General features: G+C 46.4%; 1 protein-coding gene across 3 annotated transcripts; it reads right to left on the reverse strand.

The window, feature by feature from the left end:
- Window positions 1-78: 78 nt before the first annotated feature.
- LOC106648563 (beta-1,3-galactosyltransferase 5) lies at window positions 79-17,258 on the reverse strand. Of its 3 annotated transcripts, none has more exons than XM_014365520.2 (4): window positions 16,944-17,258; window positions 1,358-1,399; window positions 730-1,279; window positions 79-661 (listed from the first exon to the last, which is right to left on the reverse strand). In XM_014365520.2, the coding sequence occupies exons 3-4, from the start codon at window positions 1,211-1,213 to the stop codon at window positions 162-164; spliced, it is 984 nt and encodes a 327-aa protein (XP_014221006.1). In that variant the 5' UTR covers window positions 1,214-1,279; window positions 1,358-1,399; window positions 16,944-17,258; the 3' UTR covers window positions 79-161. The 3 variants fall into 3 exon arrangements, with proteins under 3 accessions (XP_014221006.1, XP_023315291.1, XP_023315290.1); XM_023459523.1 differs by lacking the exon at window positions 16,944-17,258 and adding an exon at window positions 15,938-16,023; XM_023459522.1 differs by lacking the exon at window positions 16,944-17,258 and adding an exon at window positions 1,583-1,627.
- Between the last annotated feature and the right edge of the window lie 5,447 nt (window positions 17,259-22,705).

Genomic DNA, 22,705 nt, shown 5'->3' on the forward strand with positions numbered 1-22,705 from the left:
TTCTCTTGATCGGCTATCGCCTCCCTTCTTGAACTAAGAGACGTGTGAACTTATTTCGACCGCCAACTGTTTGAGCGTGCAAAAATATCGATTTTATTTATAATTACAATTATTTTTTCCATTACGTAGCTATAATACAATTAAATAACAATGGATCAACGTCAGTCATCGTCTACCGAGGTGACGATGCAGTGCAGTGTCTTTATCGTGTCGATCGACAGGTCGGGCGGAAACAGTATGTGCTTCTTGACGGCCCTCGAGTCGTCGATGATCCGACTCAGGTCTCGCTTGCTGCTCACCAAGCCCGCCATCCGCTGGGGCCTCACCCCGATCTTCTTGGCCAGTATTCCCGTGACGAAGACGTCGTCGATCCAGAAGAACGCCTCGCCTTCGGCGGCCTCGTACAGCCGACGCGCCGCCTCCGCCGAGTAGAGGACGCTCCAGCCCAGACAGTAGGGCGGATAGTACTTGTCCTTGTATTCGCGCGGGGTCGTGTGCCACTTGGAGCGCCAACTCCTGAGCACCCTGAGCGAGCTCGGCTGAGAGCAGAGGATGACGGGCTCGTCTTGGCCGTCGATCAGGTCCGGATCGCGCAGAAAGTCGAGCAGTGCCTGGGTGTGCACGAAGACGTCGTCGTCGGTCTTGAGAATGTATTTGGCACCTGTGAACGAGAGAGAGACATCGACGATCGTTCGATAACGAATGCAAAACGACTTATATATAGCTTACTCGAGCAGTGTTGCGTAATCCACTTGAGCGTGCTGACGTGCTTGTACGTGAGATTTCTGTAGGTGTCCTCGAAGCTGCCCTGTATCAGATCTCCGTGCCGCTGATTCTCCCGGTCCAGTCTCGAGGCGTACTCGTCCGAGCGGCCCAGTACGAAGTACACGGCGACCTCGGACCTCCTCTGACCCCAGGTCTTTCTTATGACGTTACGCTTGTCGCTGTTGGCCGGCGCCGAGTGTATCATCACCAGCAGCAATGGAGTTCGAGCGTGACAGTCGTCGTCGTGGTGGTGCATCGCGCGAAATTTCAAAGCGTTCAGATCGATCGTCGGATTGTTGTTGCCGTCGATCGGAGATGTCGTCGTCGTCGTCGTCGTCGCGTGATTATGAGGCGGCAACGGCACGACGAACACCAGACTGACGAACATGGCTTTGAGGGACGCCAGCATCGTTCGTTTATTGGCACGATGTCGATAAAGTAATGTCATTAAGTTCTGTCATTAAAAGCTAATCGAGTAACCGAGCTCTGGTTTTGTTTTTGGTAATGTAATTCTCTGAAAACATATCGATCAAATTTTTTTTAAAACTGCACCGAATCGAGTATAATTTATTTTTAGTCTTTATTGTATTACCTGCATGAAAAAAGCTCTCGCTGTCCTCTCTCGTTGAAACACCTGAAATTTACACAATTACAGTACTCTCAAAATAACCTCTTGGACAAATTTTGTTAATCGATGTATAAAAAGAGATTAAATATAATATTATGAATAATAATATTAGTAATAATATCCGGGGCTCTCGAGAGCGAACCGAACGAGATCAGGTAAGCTGTCGACAGTTAACAAATTGAAATGCACATTGTTGACTCTCTGCTGCTGCATCGAATAAACGGGGGGAAAATGTGTGACTAGTGTATATACGCGCGGCCTCGCGTCGACTGACAGTTCGGATCGCGCGGAATAGACAAACCGGACACGAGTGTGTGTGTGTATGTGTGTTGATCTTTCGATCTAGCTCTCGCGCGCATGATGATTCGTTAGCGCTTCGCAGCGAGAGAGAGAGATAATTCGATTTCCGTTCGCGCGAGCAATTCGTGTGACATATCCACGCGCGCCAGGCCAGTGAGTATCGCGCGCAGCAGATAGATAGTTGTACTAGTAGTCGAGTAAACTCGATACAGACTATTTTCCCTGGCGCTGTAACAGCAGCAACAGTAACACTACAGTTAGAGACGACCAAAATCATCTCTGCGGGTAATGTGCATCGAACATATATACGATAGATGTATTCGCTTGACCGAACGAAAAATATTTGCGCGCGAGGCTTATATCCATAGAGAGGGAGAGAGGGAGAGAGAGAGAGCGATAAGTGCCGCTTGACTGGATGTTGCTCGTCGGACATCAGCTCTTCGGTACGTATATAAACTTCCCCACTCTCGACTTCTCTCTCGCTCTCTCTCAAAGCCTCGAGAGTTTATTTATTTTTGCACCCGGTCTTTATCGACGCCTCTGTATGTAAGCGTGAATGACGAATCGCTCCATTTCGTTAATTACTATCTAGCTGCGCGTAAAGCAGTGGGAAATGTTGAAACTTCGCAAACTTTGAATTTACAAGTTTTTCGGCTTCCTCCCTCCCTCTCTCTAGACAACGCGCGCGGGTGACAAGGAAAGAAAGTGAGATAAAAGACAAAGTGTCTGTCGCGAAAAGGTCCTCGTGCCTCGCTGCCAAAGATATATATAAAGGGCACAGCAGCAGGCAAAAAAGATCCGCACGCACAGGATGGGCTAAGGGTATTTCAACGTCACTCGCACCCTCGAGGGATAGCCTGTAGCTCCTCCTCGGCCTCGGAGAGAAAGAGAGAAAGAGCGACTCAATCCCCGCGCTGCACGCATAGTAGTAGGTAGGGTGACCGAAGAATTTCAATAACCACTTGCGCGCGCGATTCCATTATGCTTGTGCCGCCCGATGCAAAGAAATAGAAGGACGACGCGGAAAAAGAAGAGGGCAGAGATACATACGCGGCCCTCCTGGAATGTCTTTCTCTCTGTAGTAGGCAGTGATGCGCTTCTCGGCTTGTGTGCGATTTGAGGATTCTTGAATTTCGAATTGTCGGCTATATAGCTCTCCTTGTCTTTATTCCTTTGTCGTATATATTCCCCAGGAGCCCTGTACCAAGCCGCCGCACGATTATTCCAAGGACGCGATCTTTTTCGCATTCTACGAGTTTAATAGACTTTTGGCTTTGTTTGCTGCCTGCAACTCTTGTTATATTCGACATTATTCTAAGAAACGCACGTGTATATTACATTATATAAGGAAACCTCGGGGTTGTGTATCGCAAAATCAGCAACATAAATATAATTGACGGGATCCTCGACACATGCACCGCGGCGCTCCGTTGCCCAGAAAATATAATAATTTTGTGTGAGCGAGCGAAGAATCGATACGTCGTGGCACTGCAATAGATCTATATATTGAATATAATATACGTTTTCCACGCAGCCACGCGCCGCACGCCACGTATTATATCGTTGGATGGGAGGAGTAAAAAATCGACGCAGACGACTTATTTCTCATTTCTCTCTCTCTCTCTCTTGCTCTCCATTACCAAAAGGAACAATCCGTTTTTACGCCAGTACGAAACGCCCCATTCGTCTTTCATCCATCATATTTTCGCATTGACAGCTGCTGCTTCGAAAAGGATGGAGCGGTTCGGTGAGCTTCTCGCAGTTAGATATATATTATTTATCCGGGCACGGAGCGATCTGTCACGGATATGATCCACGCTTACATCGCAATGTGTTCATCAAAATTCTCTTAACGTTTTATAAAGGCCGTCTATATGATAGCCTGGGTGCGCGTTTCACGTCGATTAGTCACTGCTACCGGATCATCGTAATTTCTTCAAACACTGATCGCCTGTGTAAGGGATTATGCCGCTGCTGTTTCGATCAAGCTGCTGCCTCGCGAGCAACGAAGCTCAAAGTGACGGACGCTCGAGGAGGTATATGGTATAGCTGCTGTGCAAGTTCATGGTTGGTAGCTGCAAGCGGTATATAGGCAAGCAAGCCGCAAGCCACACCAACACTTGTCAGCTCTCGTGGATTTGTGCAGCGTTAGCGAGATGCGCGTCATTGACGGATGGGACGATTTAAAATTTGGCAAATAACTACGCACTATATTACAGCGTCGCATATACATGTTGGAAATCTTTTAAAAATCGAAAGTTTCGTGTATAGTGCAGCCGCTAAAATCATCCGACGCGTAACATCAAAGGAGATATATGTAGTACGAGCGAGAGAGCAAACGAAACGTACACATATATCGTCGGGTGGAAAACAAACAAGCAGCGAGCAAATGAAAACTATCGCGTGTCGCACGCAGAAAAGAGGGAAGTACCCAGGGCAAATATACGCGCTTTTGAGCGAGCAATACTACCTCGAGTGTATAAGCTATTCAAGCAGGACTTGGTTTTAATAGTTAAGAGGAGACAGAGGAAGAGAGGAAAGCTTAGCTACGTAATATTTGGAAAATGCCAAAAGACGCTTTGACGCGCGTGCTTCGACGACTAAATACTGCTCCGCACGTAGGTAGCGCGAATCAAATGAATTTCGTTATATATACGCTTGTGCAGTTTACGTGACGAGTAGCGCTGTGTCCTCGGTTACATTTTTTGCCATTCGAGCTGCTGCTCGGAGACTCGAGATTAATTGCCCGGACGAACTCGAAATATTCAACACAGTTGTGTGTAAGTGAGGACGATCCTCGTCCTTTTCCGAATACCAATTTTCCGAAATTCGCGCACGTCGGTGCATCACAGGGGGGAAGGAGTAAAAAGTTGGTCAATTATGATAAAAAAAATTGCAGCCCGCGCGAGACAAGTTACAATAGATACCGAGCGAATCTCAGAACGATATATCGGTTGAGAGGCAATTTCACGCGCTAAAACTCAATGAAAAAAAATAAAATGAAAAAAAATGAGAAATAAGCTCGTGAGAGGAAACGATTCGTCGAATCTCTGCCAGAAAGCGGGTTGCTGCACCCGCCCGCGCAACCGACGCGTCAGCTGCAAAATCATAAATTCGCCGCCCCGATTGAAAACGCAACTCACGTAGCGCAATGCATTATAATGCATTTTCTTTCGCTCGAGCCGCGGCGGTGGCGGTAGCGGATGGGGCGTGACAGTTGTTATACGTCTATATGCGATTGATTTGTCGTCGTCCACGTGTATGTGTACGTGTGTATGTAGCCCTTCAAGAACCGCGTCACGAGCCCTACAGATGCACATGGTGCAGTGTACCTCACACACACACACACAATCTTACACTAGCACGTATGTAAGAATCGGCTTGGCTCGTCGCACACGCGTCGGTTGTTCTCATTTTAAAGTCGGGCGCGCGTCTTTTCTCCGCTATGCGTGCTCGAAGGTACCCGTTAATCTCTGATTTCTCGTCGAAGCTCTGGGAGCAATTTTTTACGCTTCTTTTTGCGCCGAAAAATTGTACTACTTCGCCTGTCTTGAATGCCGAATGAAGCCGTGCGTCGATTTTCTTTTCGCTATTTTATCAAATTTCCGGGCGTTATTTTTCCCTCCCCCACGGCATAGTTACTCGAAATATAGATGGTATACAGTAGGGCGAGAAAGAGAATTTCTTTTTGCCGCAACAAGCTTTTCCCAAATTCTTTGATTTCATTTCCTCAAACGCGAACCGTATTTACGATAATTCACGATCGAACCCTCATGCGGACGAATATAAGTAATGGTTTGCATATTGTTCGACTATACGCACTTGTACTACTCGCGAGTAAGCAGCGAAATGTTTTGCTGGAATTTTGCCACCAACGGATGAAGAAATGTAATATGCCCGTTGAAAATACGTAAGTAGAGAGAGCAAAGATACGAACCCAGCGAGTCTTGCATTTCATCGTGTGTGGCTATATACACGGGTGACTCGGAGAGTCGACAGACGCGCGGAGATCGTAAAAATGACAGTACAACAAGAACATCGGGCGTGGGGGGTGGAGGACGTACAGCGAAAGTATACGAGAGACGGAAAAAAACACACACACAGATGAGCGGCTAGAAAAATTGCACAAGGGACTTTGGGCTGGTACGGTGGTGTATAGGAGAGAGAGAGAGAGAGAGAGAGAGGAGGCAGTTTTGCCGGTGGGTATTACGTGCAGCAGCCTCGAAGCGCAGGAAACAAAGTATGTGCGCACGTAGCAAAAGAAAAGCGAGGCGCGCGGCATCCGCAACGTAGCACAGGCATACAGCGGATAATGCGACGAGCTTATAGTCTCGGCGTACCATAGCGTATATACATTTCGAGTTGCGAAATTACGCCTCCTTGGAACACGTGGTCGAAGCTAAAACGCGTCGAGTGAATATGTGTACGAGTATGGAGTGTGCGGGGGTGGCGGCGGCGGCGGCACATTATCGACCCGTGCCATGCACATCAACTTTTTGCGACGCGACGGTGGCGGCTAAGCATAGATCTCTCCACGTGCGCACATGCATATTTGATTAATGGCTATAAGCCCGAATAGACAGGCCGCGTCGCTCTCGGCTGACATGTACTCTCCCTGCCCTTCGCGGCGCAGCAGCAAAGTTATTTAGTCCAGGCTGAGCTGAGCTGGGCTGGGACGGACGGACGGGTCTCTGCAGCTGCTTCTCTCGTTCGCTCGCGTTTAGCGGAAAAATGTCAGCGATATAACTTTTTTCGCCTTTCATTAAACGCGTATACGATGACAAAGGCGCATGCACGAGGAGGGCTCGGCAGAAAATGGTCAAAGATCGTCGTCTTAGTCTCTAGCTGCTCCGGTACAAAGAACGACTACCGTACGCGAAATACATATTTTTTCGTGTCTGACGAGCAAAATATTTTTCCAAAGACATTCTCTCTCTCCTTGAACGAGAGCGAGAGAGAGAGAGAAAGAATTGCAGGCATGTGGAATGTCAAGACTTCCGTCCCGAACGAGCCAGGAAAAGCACGAGACATCCCTAATTAAGTTGCGAACTTTGTGTGTTGCCCTGACAAGACTGTAACTGCGTGCAAGCTATAGGTATATGAATGCGACGCAACCAGGAAGATTTTATACAAGTTCCAAGTGTCACTCGGACGTTTTAACCCCTACACGCTTGTGTGTGCTACGCGGCGTGGGCAGGGCTATACGAAAAAAAAAGGGAGAGAAAAAAAAAGTAACGAGAACTTTAGCCACCGTCGCGGCGCGTAGTAGTAGCAGCAGTAGTAGTAGAACGGTAATTTGGCTGCTTGATTTATTTCAAAACTTTTTTTGCAATAGCGTTCGAAACCCAAGTCTCCTCGGCGCTCACGTTCGCCCACCGACGCTCTCGGAACTCGGACGCGCGAGATATATATGTAGTTTTCGAGCCGTTAAATTGTCCTCTCTCTCTAGCCACTTGCCTCTTCTTTTTTTACTTTACAGGACTTATTGTAATGATATTCAAGTTGCTTGTTATAACAAGGCCCAGAGAAAAAGTCTTGACGGTATTGGCTGAGGCAGCAGCGGCAAATCTCTCGTGTCTCTCTGTCTCTCTCGCGTTGCAGCGACGCGACGTTTCCATATACATAAGAGACTCGCTGGCTCTCTGAAGCACCCTCTAGCGAACTTTTAACGAGAAAGACTAGCAAATTTATTTTAGTTTAGTCTCACCCAGAGAGAGAGAGAGAGAGAAGTGCCGGATTAAATGATGAATTTTGAAAGTGGTGTAAGCTCTTCCCTTCTACTTTCGAAGCTTATTACAATGATGATACTTTTAAACAAGTATAAATCATCCCAGCTGATCAAAACTTTAAGCTATTGTACGAAGCTTCTCTTTTTTTTTCTCCTCCTCCTACTCCTTGCCTTCTTTCTTTTCTTCTCTGCCACTAGTCCGGGGCCATTAATATTGATAAGAAAAAGAGCTTTTTCAGTTAAATTTTATATAACATTACACGCACAAATTTATACCAAGAGAGGAGGTAGCGGCGGTGCACGATGGTACGAAAATACGTAATAATTGGCTTTACAGGTGCAGCAGCGGCGGCGGCAGTACACTCGAGATTCGCCCGCGAGATCTGCGCGCGCATTTATAAATCAGCCCGCATGATGTGTATTATCCAGCGAATAAATCATGCAAAAGGCAGATAGGGTCTGCTGCCGCTGCTGCTGCGCGGGAGGCTTCATATACATAAATTAACCGATATATTAGCCGAAATTCGTATACACGCGCGTGTATATATCGCGGCGGAATTTTACCGTCCTCTCTCTCTCTCTCTCTCTCTCTCTGTACGCGGGTAAAACCGCAATATTATTCCGTATACAGGCCCTATACCCGACAACTCGGCAATTTCGGGTCCTTTTAATATGTATATCGGCTGTAACAAGCCGATCCGAACGATCAGAGTCAATCGCACACATATCCCACTCGCTAATACATGTATCATAAGTACTGCTGCGCTGCGGCGCGTCCTGAATTTTATCTTTGCCCCGAGAGCTGCGATACGCTCGGCCGCTCTTGAATATTTAAATTTTCGCTCGCTCGCACGCGCCGAGCCGCGCGCACTGGTTCTCCCATGCGCCTGTATATAGCCCTTCGTGCAATATAGCTGCAATGGAAATCAAAACGACCCAGTTTCGCGTATTCTCTCGCCCCCTTGCCAGTTTTTTGTTGGAAAAAATTCGTCGAAACGTTCGAGTTATATATTATACGTACTTTGTAAAACAAAACAAAAAAATATATATAGAGCATTCCGCTCGGTTGATGCGAAAAAAAGTCTCTTTCTCGAAGGAAGGAAAAAATACTACCACCACGAATTCGAATTGAGATGGTATAAATGTGTGTCGCTTCCACTCCCCGAGTCATGCTTAATTTTACCGAGCATAAAGATGCTAAGAATATACTTGGAATTAAAAAACAAGTTCTCCACTGATGAATTTTCAACTCGGTCTTAAAAGCCCGCGTGGATAATAATAGATACAAATAGAATCTGAACTCTTGTACCGCGTGAAATATTAATTGAAACAAGGAATAAATTATTCAATTTTTTATAATTACCATCATAAAATCAATAACCGTCTAAACTGGTAGTAGGACGAAACTATCCAGATGCCGGTTAACAATAGTTTACGTGCAGGCATTCTTTGAATAAATTGCGAAAATCACTCGCGTAATATGCAAGAAGATAATTAAATTAATCTAGTCTATATGAATTAAACCTTTTCTCCGGGGCTTGTCCTTGTTTCACGGGCAAAGAGTACACGAAATTATTTATATCTCCCCGGCGTGCAGCCATAGATACAGCTCGGCGAAAACGCGGAATAACGTCTGGTCGCTCGTTTGTTCGTACTACTTGCGGTATAGGGCTCGTATAGCTGTAGGCGGATAATCGCGCGCTGGATTATAATTACATTAGAGCTCATAGCGGCGAAGCTCGATGCGATAAATATTTCAGATCATTTGCTCAACCTTACTAGCTATACTATATCTCGGAGAATCTCTCGTCTCAGCGTGGTCAAAATTAGCGACATAGCTCGCGACTTTGCACGGAAATATTCTCCATACATTCCGCCCTGTACGTATATAATCGTGTAGCTCTCGCTCCCCCGCGGTAAGAATGACGCCGGAACAAGTGGGTATCATGAACTTTTTGCATTGTTTCTCCGAAGCTCGGCGCGCAATCGTTTCCACCAAACACCACCGCCACGCAACAATGCCAAAAAGTTGTGTCGGACTTGTCTCGACGTAATATCGCACGCGCGGGACGTACGGGGCCGAAGAAATCGAGCCGAGTGAGAAAGAGAGACCCTACCTAAATTGCCTGGCACTCGAGGAACTTTGTTAGACTTGCATATGTGGTGGTGGTGTATTATAGCGGGTAATATGATTAGGCTTTCTGGAATTCGTTACTTAAAACTGTGTATATTTCGTTGTGTTGCGCAATAGCTGTTCTTGCTCCACGAATGAACTCATGCCTCGGCGTAATATACATATTCCAAGGGTTATCTCGCGGTTCGTTAAATTTTCCCAACAACCCCCTTTATTTTCTCGTCCAACTTTTTTTACTTTGTAATCTCGCACTTCCCCCGCCAGTCGATCGACGTATATAGTCTCTACCACGCGTCGTTTCTCTCGGGTTGGAAATCGATCTACAGCCACCACTAAAACGACAAACAATCCATCCAGAAGGTGGTGTAAAAAAACAACAACAACAACAAGAGCAACTAAAAAAGGGGGAGAAAGAAAGCACAAAAGCAATAGTGGCAGTACATATATTCGCAGCACTTGGCACTGTTGGCCTTTCTGCCTCTCTCTCTCTCTCTCTCGGCTGGTCCGAGAGCTTTTATTTATATGTATAATATCACCTGGTCATTGTAGCCGAACACATACTACACAGGCTGAGCAGCAGCAGTAAGCTCAAGCAGGGAGAACAACTACCAGGCCGAGAGAGTAGTGGTGTATACGAAGTGCTGCTTTCAACGTAATCACTCGGGCCGAACTTTTTCTCGAGTCGAGTTGCTGCTGGAGAGCGAGGCTCTCCTGGAGCGGGTGTAGAAAATGGGCGGCAAAAGAAACGGTCTGTGAACACTCTCTTATAAGAGATGTATAGATACACACGATTCCCTTCTTTTTTTTTTTTTTTTTACTCTCTGCCAAGGGTGGGAAAGTGCGCGCAAGGCGAATTTACAGGTATTATTCGATGCAGTTGCTAGAGCTTCGAAACACATACACACACTTACACACGCATAGCAGCAGCACATGTACACATCCGCCGGGCGCTCAGCAGTAGCAGCAGCAGAGAGCTATATCGATCGCTCCGCGGCAACAGGGGAGAGAGTTGCTGCTACTGCTGCTGCTGCTCTAATGTAACGAGGCTTTGTGTCTTGACCAAAGGATTTATAGTACATTACCGTTGCGTTGATTACTTTCGATTGCGTCGCGTCGGGGGAACGATATAATAAAGTACTCGCGCCCATAGCCGAGGAGGACCCGCCGATCAAAATCAATATATATAAGGGATGGTAAATGACGTTATACGGGACGAGATGGAGGAGTGAGAGAAAAAAATAAGGTCGCACGCGCAAGCTCGCAAGCTCGGACACACGCCAAGTATAAGAACCATAAGAAAAGAAAAAGGGACTGACGCTATGCTCGGCGTTGGTGATGGCAAATTGAATCTCGCTCTCTCTTGGATACGAGAGACGTGACTGCCTCGGGGACGCGGACCAAGCGCCGCAATGCCTCGGCTTCCGGGAGAAATCACAACGTGTACCTACGCGATTGCGACTGTTACGATTCTCCCCCCCCCCCCCTCCCCGCTCGATCGGTGTCCCTTTGGATTCGTCTTGATAAATCATTCTTTCGTCTTTTCTCTCTCTTTCTCTGTATACTATATGTACCAGGAGGCCAAAAAAGAAGGCATCGATCGTTCGCGATGGTACTACACGCGCGGGGACACTATATAGGACTTTTATATTATTATATACGCGCGTTTGTATACCATGTAAAACGTTTACTCGAATTATAGGTTTCTCTGCGCGCGCGCGGAAACGCATTTCCAGCAGTAGCAGCAGCGGTAGCGGAAGTAAAGGCAAGCCCATTACTCGACGAGTACGATTTCAAAGCAAATAATTATCTTGGCGAACTTGTTTTCTTAGCGTGTGCGTCGGTATATATAGTGGAGGTATATAACGAGGAGCCGCCACCGCCGCCGCCTTGCGAATCGCTTTGCGAAACGGGCCGCACACGCGACTCTGTGTCTCTCTCTCTCGCTCGCTAACGTTTCCCAAGCACACATCTACACAAACTAAGTACAGCTGATATTTACTCGTACGACTCGATCTATGTATATATAGGTGGACTGTACGTCGCGCCGTGTATATACCTGCCCTGCACCGACTCGATCGATTTGGCACAGTGTAAGGAACGCGCGTGGGGCTGAATCACCAAAGACTCTCTGTACCTTGTACGATCCACGCCCGTGAAGTAACGCACGGACAGCTTTCGGCAAAAGTTATTTTATTATTATTATAATATATCGTATAAGATAAATTTTGAACGGGTCAAAGCGCGCACCACTGCGTCGTCCCGCCCTCTCGATTGTGTATACAGCTCGCGCGGCCGGTGGGATGCAAAAATTTGTGGAAAAATATAGCTAGCGCGCAAATATGGTACACCCGCGCGACAATAGAGTCAGGCTAGAGAATATCGATCGTGTGCCGTCGTTATTTCCAAAGATATTTAGGCGCTATATATCCCGTGAGCAGTTTAATGGTTCATAAAAAAACGGGCACGAATACGCATAGGGTATATATATCCGATAAATCATAGCCTCGATGCCGGGACTTTTACGAGGATCAAAGCTCGTCGCCGCCTATGTGTCCGATATAATGAACCGCGTAATGCTCGCGTATTAAATCCGCATCGAATGCGCGTGTGTGTATACGATAAAGACATCAAAAGCGGCAAAAATTACGTGATTTTTACGATGGAGCTACACGTTTTTATTATTATTTTTTTTTTTAAATGCCGCGCAAGATGTGCAGCTATGGGTTGGCCACAACAAACAACAACGGGGGGGCTGGGCTAGTACAGTATAGATGGGCGCAAAAATTCCGCAACCAAATAGCCCGTACGATGCGAGCTTTAAACTATTTAAACTTTTGTGTGTTCGGAATTTCAAAATTAATGAAGTATTTTCGATTGTTTCGCGTTCAGGAATAGCCCATGCACGAGCACTTTTCCTGGGTAAATTCAATATCCCCCCCGTCGACGTTATATTCGATTATGCCGTCGACAGCACACAGCTATATAGGCAGAGAGTGTTATAGTTTCACGCGATCATTGTTTTTGGTCCTCCGTCGTCGTTGTTGTGGGTGTGCGTGCCTGTTAGGGTTGTGCTGCTGCTGCTACATATCAGGGCAAAATTTGACGAGTACTTTCCCGCACCAAATTGGTTCAAGTTATCGCTCTATATAGCTCGGGCTCTTCGTTCTTCGTTGATCCGATTTGTGCCGCTGCTGCTACTGCTGCAACATGTGCTAGCTTCGCGTATACAGAGCTCTGCGTGTACATCGTGTGCTTGTCACAAGGAGATAGGCGCGTCTAGAGCTCAGTCACTCCGACGACGAACTACTACTATACTCTGTATCTGTGCTGTGCTTTGATGCTCGAGTTTCTAAAATGTATGTCCCCAAAGAAGTTGTGGGCAAGCAGATGCGCAGCAAGCAAGTCTGCATACCCTATATACTTGCAGACTCTTCGATCCACTGATAGTGAATCGACCACTGAATTTCGATCTGGTTACTGGACGAAGTCAGAGCTCTTGTCTTGTGTCTCGACACCGCCGAGAAACTGCGCTTAAGGAGCTATTGGGAAGCTCAGATGGCGAGAGGGCTATTCGGCGAAGACAAGACGGTCAACTGCGTGGGCGAGCGTGTGCAGCAGCTCCTGAGTCCGGCGTTCGCGCACAAGCTGCTGGGCGTCTTGACGGGAATCAACGAGAGCCAGGTGATTGGGGATAAGGAGCAGTTCCCCCTGTTTCTCAAGGCGCGACGAAAATAGCGCCATCACACCGGCAGCAAGAGACAGCCATGGTGGCCTTCGGACCCGAATCTTCTCTACTTCGATGCCGCGACTATGGACGCCAGCCGTTGCTATCAACCTCAACGCCAGTATCTCCATCGTTAGCAGCGCTAACGCCAGCAATACCGACACTACCAAAGTCACCAGCACCCAAAGAGGTGTTTATTGAGAAGGTAATTGAGGAGGAGGTGGTGGAAATGGAGAAGGACAAGATGATCTGTAACGCGAGGATAACTATGTTAGGTAATAATCAACAAACTTATTATTTCCTTTCTACCGTGACTTTTCAAACTTATAGCATTTTTACCCACGGCCACGAAACACACAGCCGAAATTTTGCGTTGCTGCAAAAAAAATGTACAGACAGGAGCAAGGTCCATCCCGTTCAGTTAAGTTGGCAGCTGAGCTCGGCGTCAACTCGGATAGTTTGGGCAAGTTGGTAAAGGCCGAGGTCCAATGCTGAGACGTCAAAAAGTTGTAGATCCAATACAAGATCTGTTCGGACAACGGCAAAAGAATGAAGGATACTTGACCGAGCGAGTATATCCATTGGCGAAAAAGGCCAACAGAAGTGCGGCGGAAGATCGGCAGAGGGCTGACCCATCAGGGGGTTCACACTCACGAGGATGATGGGTGGTCCTACGAGGACGACGTATTCATCGTCGATACGGCGCTCGAGCACCTCGGTGGGGTGCGCAAGGTACGAAACTGGCACCGATATACAAGGGGGCACCGTTTTAACAACGAAGAGGCGACGATAGAGCGTGTTATGGACCGGATGCACATGCTGGTCCGTAAACACATGAATACCCGTCTGTACGTGATTTTAATGGATGAAATGTCCGAGGAACTACCAGATGAGGACAGCCCGATCTACCTCCAATACCTCAAATTGAGGAAGAGGTTGCGGCACTACGCTGGCAGCAAGGACGAGCATGGTTGGCCAACTGTTGCGCGCTGGATCCCAGCAATTTTGACTTGTGCGTGCTCGCCAGATGTCCTTCAACGCTCATAGTTGACTAAGTCACAGACTTCGAGGTGAATTAGGGTAACATGAATTGGTCTTACGTTTTCGTAATACCATTAGGATTTGATGATATATGTTATAGGTCGTGAGCACAACCAAAAACTTAAAGGTCCAACTTGGCAAATCGCGCAAGGACTGCAAAGGCTTAGGCCTTCAACGTTGCGGGGATGCACTGGATCGCCGTGCTGATGATTCGGCAGGAGTCGTCAGTATGGCGATCTTATGTAGCCGATAGTTTAAAGCCGATCTGTTACTACGATTTTCCTAAAGGGACACTCAAAATGCTGGATTTGTAGGAGAACTTGACGTCGATTAGCTCGATGATCGACGTCTCCAACAAGCAGCAAAACGATGCTTGGAATTGCGGCATGTACACGCTAAGGAACCTGTGTACCCTTATATTAGAAGAAACCTGATTTACGAGCCCGAATCGTAAAGTCTAGCCGACAATTCGGCAGCAACGCTTTGCAAAGATTAATGATTTTAAGAATTAGCTGAACGATCCGGGCCACAGTTAAGCCCTGGCGGGGATAAGTCGATTGTGGGTGCCGGCGCTGCGCCACCTAGCGGTCGCTAGTGAAGCTTCTCAGTGCAAAAAGTGGGAAGGAGGCTTGGAGAGAAGCGAGAAATAATAAGATTGAGTATTTTAGTATAACTCAGGTTCCCCCCTAGCTTAAATACGCGAGCTAAATAGGTATGTACGGATCGCTAGGATCGGGTTTACCCTTACTCTATAATATGTCTGTAGCTACAGCCGAGAGCATCGAACTTCCACTCGACTAATTACTAATTTTGTCGATCAGCCGTACAGCACGAGGTGTCGGAAAATTGGCGGGCTGTGTTCAGTACATCGCGTGCGATTCGTAGCAGTTGTACTTGCTGCACTTTTGGGGGGATGTGCGCAAAACTTGGGATCGCTGCACGATGGTTTACCATTACGTATATAAAGCCCAAAATATTCTCTCTCTCGTTGCTTTGTATACAGCTCGATCGATATATACTGCGAACATTGTGAATTCAGCGGATTAAGTCAAATTTAATGGGAGAACTCGACAAGAGAGAAAGGAATATATTTTTTCAGAAGGTGAAAGCCACCGCCACGGAGGAGAATCTCTCTGTCTAGAGGAGTAAGAGTGAAGTGTGTGTGCGTGCGCAGCAACGAGCAGGAGGAAGAGGAAGTATTCATGCATAAAACATCAAATTTCATATTTAAAATTACAAATCGCCGGCTGAGCTTCAAAGCTGCTGCAGTCGCCGCTGCTACTGCCGTTGCGCGAGAAAGAGAGACAATGTACGCGCCCGAGTGTCGGATGAATTTTACAAAACTGCACACGACGAATTAACTTTCTACACTACGTACAGCGACTTTGTTAAAAGCACATATAGCTGTCCAGTTGGAAATGAGTTTATTTATGCCTAGAAAGGGTGGGGACACGCCTGAGAATAGATAATTCGAAAGCACGAGCAAACATACACATAAACGAGCTAATTCTAGATCAAGTCCATTAATTTTTGTTCTTCTCATTGGTAAGACTGACTTATTTAACTCACAAATTGATAAATTATTCTGAGATTTTACAGGAAAAAAAAAATTATTACCTTACTGATAATAATACGTTGTGTTTACTAAAAACGTCATCCTGAAACGTTCGTGTCTCGCAACGACGACGTTTGTTATTCTAAAAAAGAAAGATCGGTGATCATTTTGTATGTATAGTTAAACTTGGTCGTTCATTCCAGCACATTTTCCAACAAAGGCTCGCTCGCGAGCACCCGACAATATTAATAATAACAATAATCGTCGCTCCGTTCACTTGACCGCTGACCAGTTGGCTGTATTTAACTTACATACCGATTCTCGAGACTATAGAATCGTTCTAGTTACGCGTCGAGCGCGCGGTCATCCTCTACCGCCGCATCACCACCGAGCGAGCTCAAAAAGGCAGCAGCAGCAACAAAAAAAAAGGGAAATAGAACCTTGCCACCAATTTTCATTATTCATCCGATGAATAAATAAATGACCGACGCGCACACGTTGAAAGAGCAGCAGTGCACAGTGCAGTGGCAGAACTGACTTGAAAAAAAATTAATATTTCGTGCGAATCCATACTTCCTGCAATTTTAATAACACCCATTTGATGCATATCTTTTTTCAGTGAAAAGAGCTTCTCATGAATTATTGAACGCTTTTTATTATATGATCCGGTCTGCGCCGCGCTATATATACCACTCGTGCTTTACATTTTTCTTAACGCTGCCCCGTTGCTACTGCTTCTGCAAAGTTCCCTTTTTTATTTTTTTACAGTTTTTTTTTCTGTGCCCGCCGACGAGTTAGCTAAACGAAGAGCTACGCGCGTAATAATAATAATTATTATACACGCGCGCGCGCGAGCGGCCTAGGACAATATTTGCAATTTTAATAAAGCTTCGAAACTAATTTTCAGAGCTAGGCGGGAAAATTGTAATTTCGCTCGCTGCGTATTTTCGAAATAATAATTTTTCCGCACGTAGACCGGGTGAAAATGCGTGTGTCTGCAGGTTAGGTCGAGAAATTCTAAAGAAAGTGTATATATTGCTCGGCGCACCGATAACACGTAGTACTTACCGAAAATCTGTTCTTCGAGGCACATCCACGGGGCGGTTAATAAGATTTAGCTCATTTCTCGCGGCGCTTAATTATCGCACGTAGCAGCAGCAGCACTCGATATAGAGACCCACATCAGTGGCAGCAGCAGCATCAGCAGAAACACAGCAACAGGTGACGACGATCCACGCCGAGCTTTTTCTCTCTCCCCTCGTCGTGCCGCGTACGCAAGAAAGAGAGAGGCCTCGAAGTACACGGAGACTACCCACGGGGCGAAGCTCTACATCGCTCGCACACACATATGCACGCCGTGAGCTACGAGTGTGGACTGAGGGTCTATAGACGCACAGAGAGCTAGATATCGTAATGATCGGCCAAGCAAAGTCGTTGAATATGTATCAAAACTAGAGTCCGCGACTTGGACGCCTGCGACCGAATGTACTTACTTATACATCGCGAGCAAAGCTGGTTTTTTTAACGAACGTATATCGCCGTTGCTTACGAGTAAAAACACACATCATCGAAGCGCCGTGAAGAAAAACACACCTCTTTGGATACCATGAAAAAAAACACACCTCTTTGGAACGCTGCGAAAAAAAACATACCTCATCGGAGCTCTGCGAAAAAAAACACACCTCATCGGAGCGCTGCGAAAAAAAACACACCTCATAGAATGCCATGAAAAAAAACACAGCACATTGGATGCCGCGAAAAAAAACACAGCTCATTGGATGCCGCGAAAAAAAACACAGCTCACTGGATGCCGCGAAAAAAAAACACACCGAATCGAAATTTGTTGCGTTTTTATTCTGCTGTGTTTTTTTTCGCGGCATCCAATGAGGTGTGTTTTTTTTCGCGGCATCCAATGAGCTGTGTTTTTTTTCACGGTATCCAATGTGCTGTGTTTTTTTTCATGGCATTCAATGAGGTGTGTTTTTTTTCGTGGCGCTCCGATGAGGTGTGTTTTTTTTCACAGCATTCAATGAGCTGTGTTTTTTTTCGGGGCATTTTATCAGTATGTTTTTTTTCGTAGCGTTTTTCACTGTGTTTTTATTCGTAAGCAACGGCGATATATAGCGAGAGCGATGCGTTCAAAAACCGATTACCCGATTCCGCGGTGAGCGCGCATAATTCGAGACTGCTGAAAATAATTGGGAAAATAAATCAGCGTCGAGTTCGTGATATTGTCGGTGCTCGGGGGCGCGCGCGCGCTATTGACTCCAGCCAGATTGCACGAAATGAATAATCTCGGTTCAGAGGTGCCCGCGCAGCAAATTATCCGCAGCGCAATTGAGATTTGATACAGCCGAAAGTGGGGAGCGTGGACAAAACTCTAGACGTAAAAACACAACGGAACTCAGTTGAGTTGGTTTTTTTTTCTCGATTGAGTGTTGAATTGTCTTGGATGAGCAATTCCGGTTATTCCTAAAGTGACACATAAATCTTGGTAATTTTTTGTCGCTACACTTTCGAGTTAAAAGTTATTTTAGTTTTTTTTGTCATTGGAATTATTTTCAACTGTTTGCACTGACAAGAGAATTACCGCAGAATAACGAATAGGCTGTATATGAGTAGCGGCGTGTCGTTACTTAGTTCCTGTCATACTTGCCAGGTGGAGCGCGACACGCGCTCCTCGATAAATAATATAATTGGTAGACAAAATTCGATTCCCAAGAGCATGGCCAAAAAAAAGTCAATGCGAAATTCAGTCACGAAGATACCCAGGACTTATTATTTTCTCGTCCTACAGTGAGTACAGAGAGTTAGGAAGCGTTTTGTCTCATTCTTAATCGCAAGGCCTTACGATTCGTTTATAGGACTACAATTTTGAAAATTTTGATTGTAAGCCGTCTGAGTGAGTAAAGAGGCGCCACATTATGTGTCACACTAACGAACCCATCTCCGAACTCCCACTTTGGCCGCTAGATGGACATGGAGCTCTGAGTGCGTTTCCTCATGCGAGCGGACTTCGGCATAAAATACAGAAAGATTTTTTTTCCAGATGATTTGAACTCCTTGGGAGGTGATAATTTTACCTGAAACCTCTTTGCTTGTTAATTTTTTATTACAAAGAGTAGAAAAATTATTACGTCAGAAACATCAAGATTTTCAGAGCGACGGAAGCATTTTGCCACGATGCACATGTTATTCTGAAAAAAACGATCTGTTTCACGGTCGAGTGCATCACGCTCCGACACTGTGGATTGAAAACTGCTCGAAACAGCAGCAAGGCGTCATGCAAATGCGCACTGCCGCAACCACCACCTCCACCGCCACCACGCCAGCTTTTGAAAGCCACAAAATTGTTTCTTCAAACTGCGCTTGCTTACAAGAAGAGTATATATATACCTCGCAGGGCGCAGCCTGTTCACTCTTTCTCTCTCTCTCTCTCTCTTTCTCGCGCGCTCTCGCGCTAACATAATTTTTTTCTACGAGGCGGTTTCGAAATGATAAGTAAAAAAAAGGGAAGGTGAGGTACATCCAGAAAGTCGTAAGATAAAAAAGATATTAGGCTGCTGCTATGCATGAATAATGCATACAACTCGCGCGCGGAGTCTCGACGCTTAATAACAAAAACAACAAAGAGCACCCGACTAAATATATAATACCCACGGTCTTTTAATGAAACATTGCAAAGTGTATCGCCGCAGTCTAGCGCTGGGCGTAGGATGCTTACAATAAAGCTGCACCAAAGATTTTCCGCAGATGAACATTCGGCGGATAGCAATTAGAGCGTAAATATCGATAAAACTCATTCGGTAGGCCGAAAGTTACGCCTAAATGATTTTCGGGCTCCTGGCGAATTATTATTATGATCTACGTCTTGCGTTCGTTGCAGTTGGATCAATTTATAGGGGAGGAAAAAGAAACGAAGGGAGAAAGAAAAGAAAATCCCGAACGATCCGATACACACAGTCGATCGGCAAAAGTTGCAGCTACTGCTACTCTCCTGGATATCGGGCAAACTTTTAATCTTCGGCCGATATTACCGGGGCTAACATTATATGGGCTTGGCAGCGCACAAAAAGCAGCTCGGGGCTCGATTAATCAGGAAAAAAAGAGTAGTGTAGCAGTTTGCTATAACTAGAAAATAAATCGCCTCTCGTACGTACACGGTTACCTATAAGGTTGGCTGAACGAGGTAAGGATTAAGCTCGTGTAGTACAGTACGTGTACGAACGCGGGAGGAGGAAAAAGGAGGACGAGTGCGAGTAACTCTCTCGGAGTCGTTGGAAAATTGATAAACGGCTCGTCTCTCGCCAATTATATGTTTTTACGTATCACGGAGATTATCGAATACGATTGTGATATTTTTGAAATAAAAAATCCATCTCAAGTGCACAGTATATATTCACAGAGATGCAGTATTATACTCCGTCGCTGCGCTAAGTAAGTCTCAGTCGAGCTTTATAAACGCGTACAAATACGATGCGCTGCAGATGTACTACGTCCTCTAAAGCCGAATAATATTCTGGACCATTTTGGTTTTAGTGGTTTCTGCTATTTGCCCGGGGAAATTGCACCTGCTGATGTCACATCCGTTGACTCCTCGTCTCTCTCTCTCGACCTTCCATTCTCCCTACCTCCCCAGTCGATTGTTATATACATATAAGAGGGACGACGACGACGACGCTGCAACAGAGCGGCAAGGACAGATCGATCGGGGATGACTGTACTATACAACACTGCCGATCCTTTGGCTGTTAACGACGTACTTTCGACTACATAGCTGGCACACAATCACACACACACACACACACTAGGCAAATTGAAATATCGTCGCTCGCGCGTATAAGACTCGAGGGAAGAATGCAGCAGGGCCTGGCTCGTGGCGATGGCTTAATCGAGTTCTGCGGTCGCGCGTCCTACCCGGACTAATAGGTAATCTCGTCTCGCCGAATGGTCAGCGCGCGCGACAATCGGTAATAAGCCGCTTTACGCTGGGGCTTGCGGAGGCCGGGCGCTTCTTCATCCTCTCTGCACAGGACGAAGCTAATTCGAGGCTCGGTCGTACGGTCGATCCTTGAGAATATGCCGCGCGTCGAGTGCATTGACTGCTACGTAAAGCCTCGGCTATATACAGACGCGGTCTCGATTTCGCTCTGTCTCTGCGTCTCGGTGAAAATTACTGCGTGATGCACATCCGAGAGAGATAGAAGGAGAGAGAGGAGATATTTGCTGTGTCAGTATAGAGGACCGTATATATAAGGGAGAGAGCTCGATTTACCGAAGATGCAGGCTCTAGAAGCATGACGAACAATGGCTCGAGCTCGAAGGGTCTGGATCTCAATCAAGTTGTTGCAACCCTCACTGCTGCAGCAAGTGCAGTGCAGAACATCGATCCTAGCGGAGCTTGCGTCCGCACGAGTCCAATAATAATTATTGTTGCCCTCGAATGCGTAAATAATGAATTACGTACGTCACTGCTGGTGTACCTAGTGCGCAGCAGCCTAGGCATCGGCGTCAGCTAGTAGGGAAGTTTTCGACAGGAGTCAGGCTTGCAACAACAATAATATATAACGAGTAGTCGCTCGGGCAGAGTTTGCGTAACCCCCACTCGACAAAGCCCGTAAGCAGTATATGGCATAGAGACACGCTGCAACACGAGAGGCTTGCGCAACGTCCGTGAGAGTAAGAGAGAGAGAGAGAGAGAGAGAGTTGGAAAAGTCGTCCTAGCAACTACACGCGCGCGTTATGTAACACCAAGACGCATTATAGATATTAAACACCCTCCGCGAACGTGTTCGTATACCGTCGTCGTCGTCGTTTGTGTAGTCGTCAAGAAAACGTAGCCACGACGACGACGACGCTGAGCAAGATAGTGTAGAGCTGCTGTGTACTGGCAAATGAGAGTGCACGCATGTAGCAACAGCACCTGACGCGAGACGACGACGACGGAGACACCGAAAGCATGGGACGAGGATTTTGCATCAGGCTGATTATTTTGCTGAAAGGATGTATCTTTCTCTCTCCTTCTCTTATTCGTAGTAGCGATAATAATATACGCGCGCCGAGGCCGAGCTTTTCGGTTGCTGTATATACGCTGCTGCTGCTGCTGCGCGAAAAGTAAAGAGACGTACAAGCACAAACATGCATGCACTGCTTTCAATCAGGATTAATGCTTTTATATATATCTGAATATATGTACTTCTTTTCGAGAGCTTTTTGTAAAGCTCTCTCTCTCTCCTGCGCGCAGTACATTAAAAATGACAGTACGTGGGTCTTTTTTAGTCGCGCATGAGCTTCAAATTTCGTTTATAATTCACGCTCGCTATTCGCAGAATTAGCTCTCTCGACACACGAGCCGTACATAAATTCGAGGCCTCGAGATCGTGTGGTTACGATTACGATACACGTTCATACATACGTACGCGCGGAAGCTTAAAAGTTCATCATTCACGCGGCGGCAGCTCTACATATAAGGCACCATGAACATAACGTAACACACGTGTGCACGACCACAATCAAGCTTATTTGTGCGCCATGTTTGTGTGTGTGTATAAATCTCATCCAGTCATTTATCTCGACTCTCTCTCCGTACTGCGCTCTCGTTCTCGAGAGCTATGTGTGGTGTGGCGCCTGTATAACCTGTTGCCCCTCGACTTCATTATATATCCGCGCGCACATACGTGTTTATATACGCATCGATGCTGTACCATATGTACGACGGTGTACTACGCTCATCATCTCGGACATGTAGTTCTATCTTATGTATATATCTTCACCTAGGCTACTCGTAATACTCGGAGCTTTTCTGCGATGCAGTACTATGCGATGTAAAA

This window comes from Trichogramma pretiosum, unplaced genomic scaffold, assembly GCF_000599845.2.
Source record: "Trichogramma pretiosum strain Unisexual culture from Peru unplaced genomic scaffold, Tpre_2.0 scaffold7, whole genome shotgun sequence".
Lineage (NCBI taxonomy): Eukaryota > Metazoa > Arthropoda > Insecta > Hymenoptera > Trichogrammatidae > Trichogramma > Trichogramma pretiosum.

Bases quoted from the DNA above. Each gene is read 5' to 3' on its own strand.
- LOC106648563 (XM_014365520.2), bottom strand. From the start codon at position 1,213: ATGACATTACTTTATCGACATCGTGCCAATAAACGAACGATGCTGGCG. The intron at 662-729 runs GTAAGCTATATA...TCTCGTTCACAG, and splicing joins GATTACGCAACACTGCTCGA to GTGCCAAATACATTCTCAAG.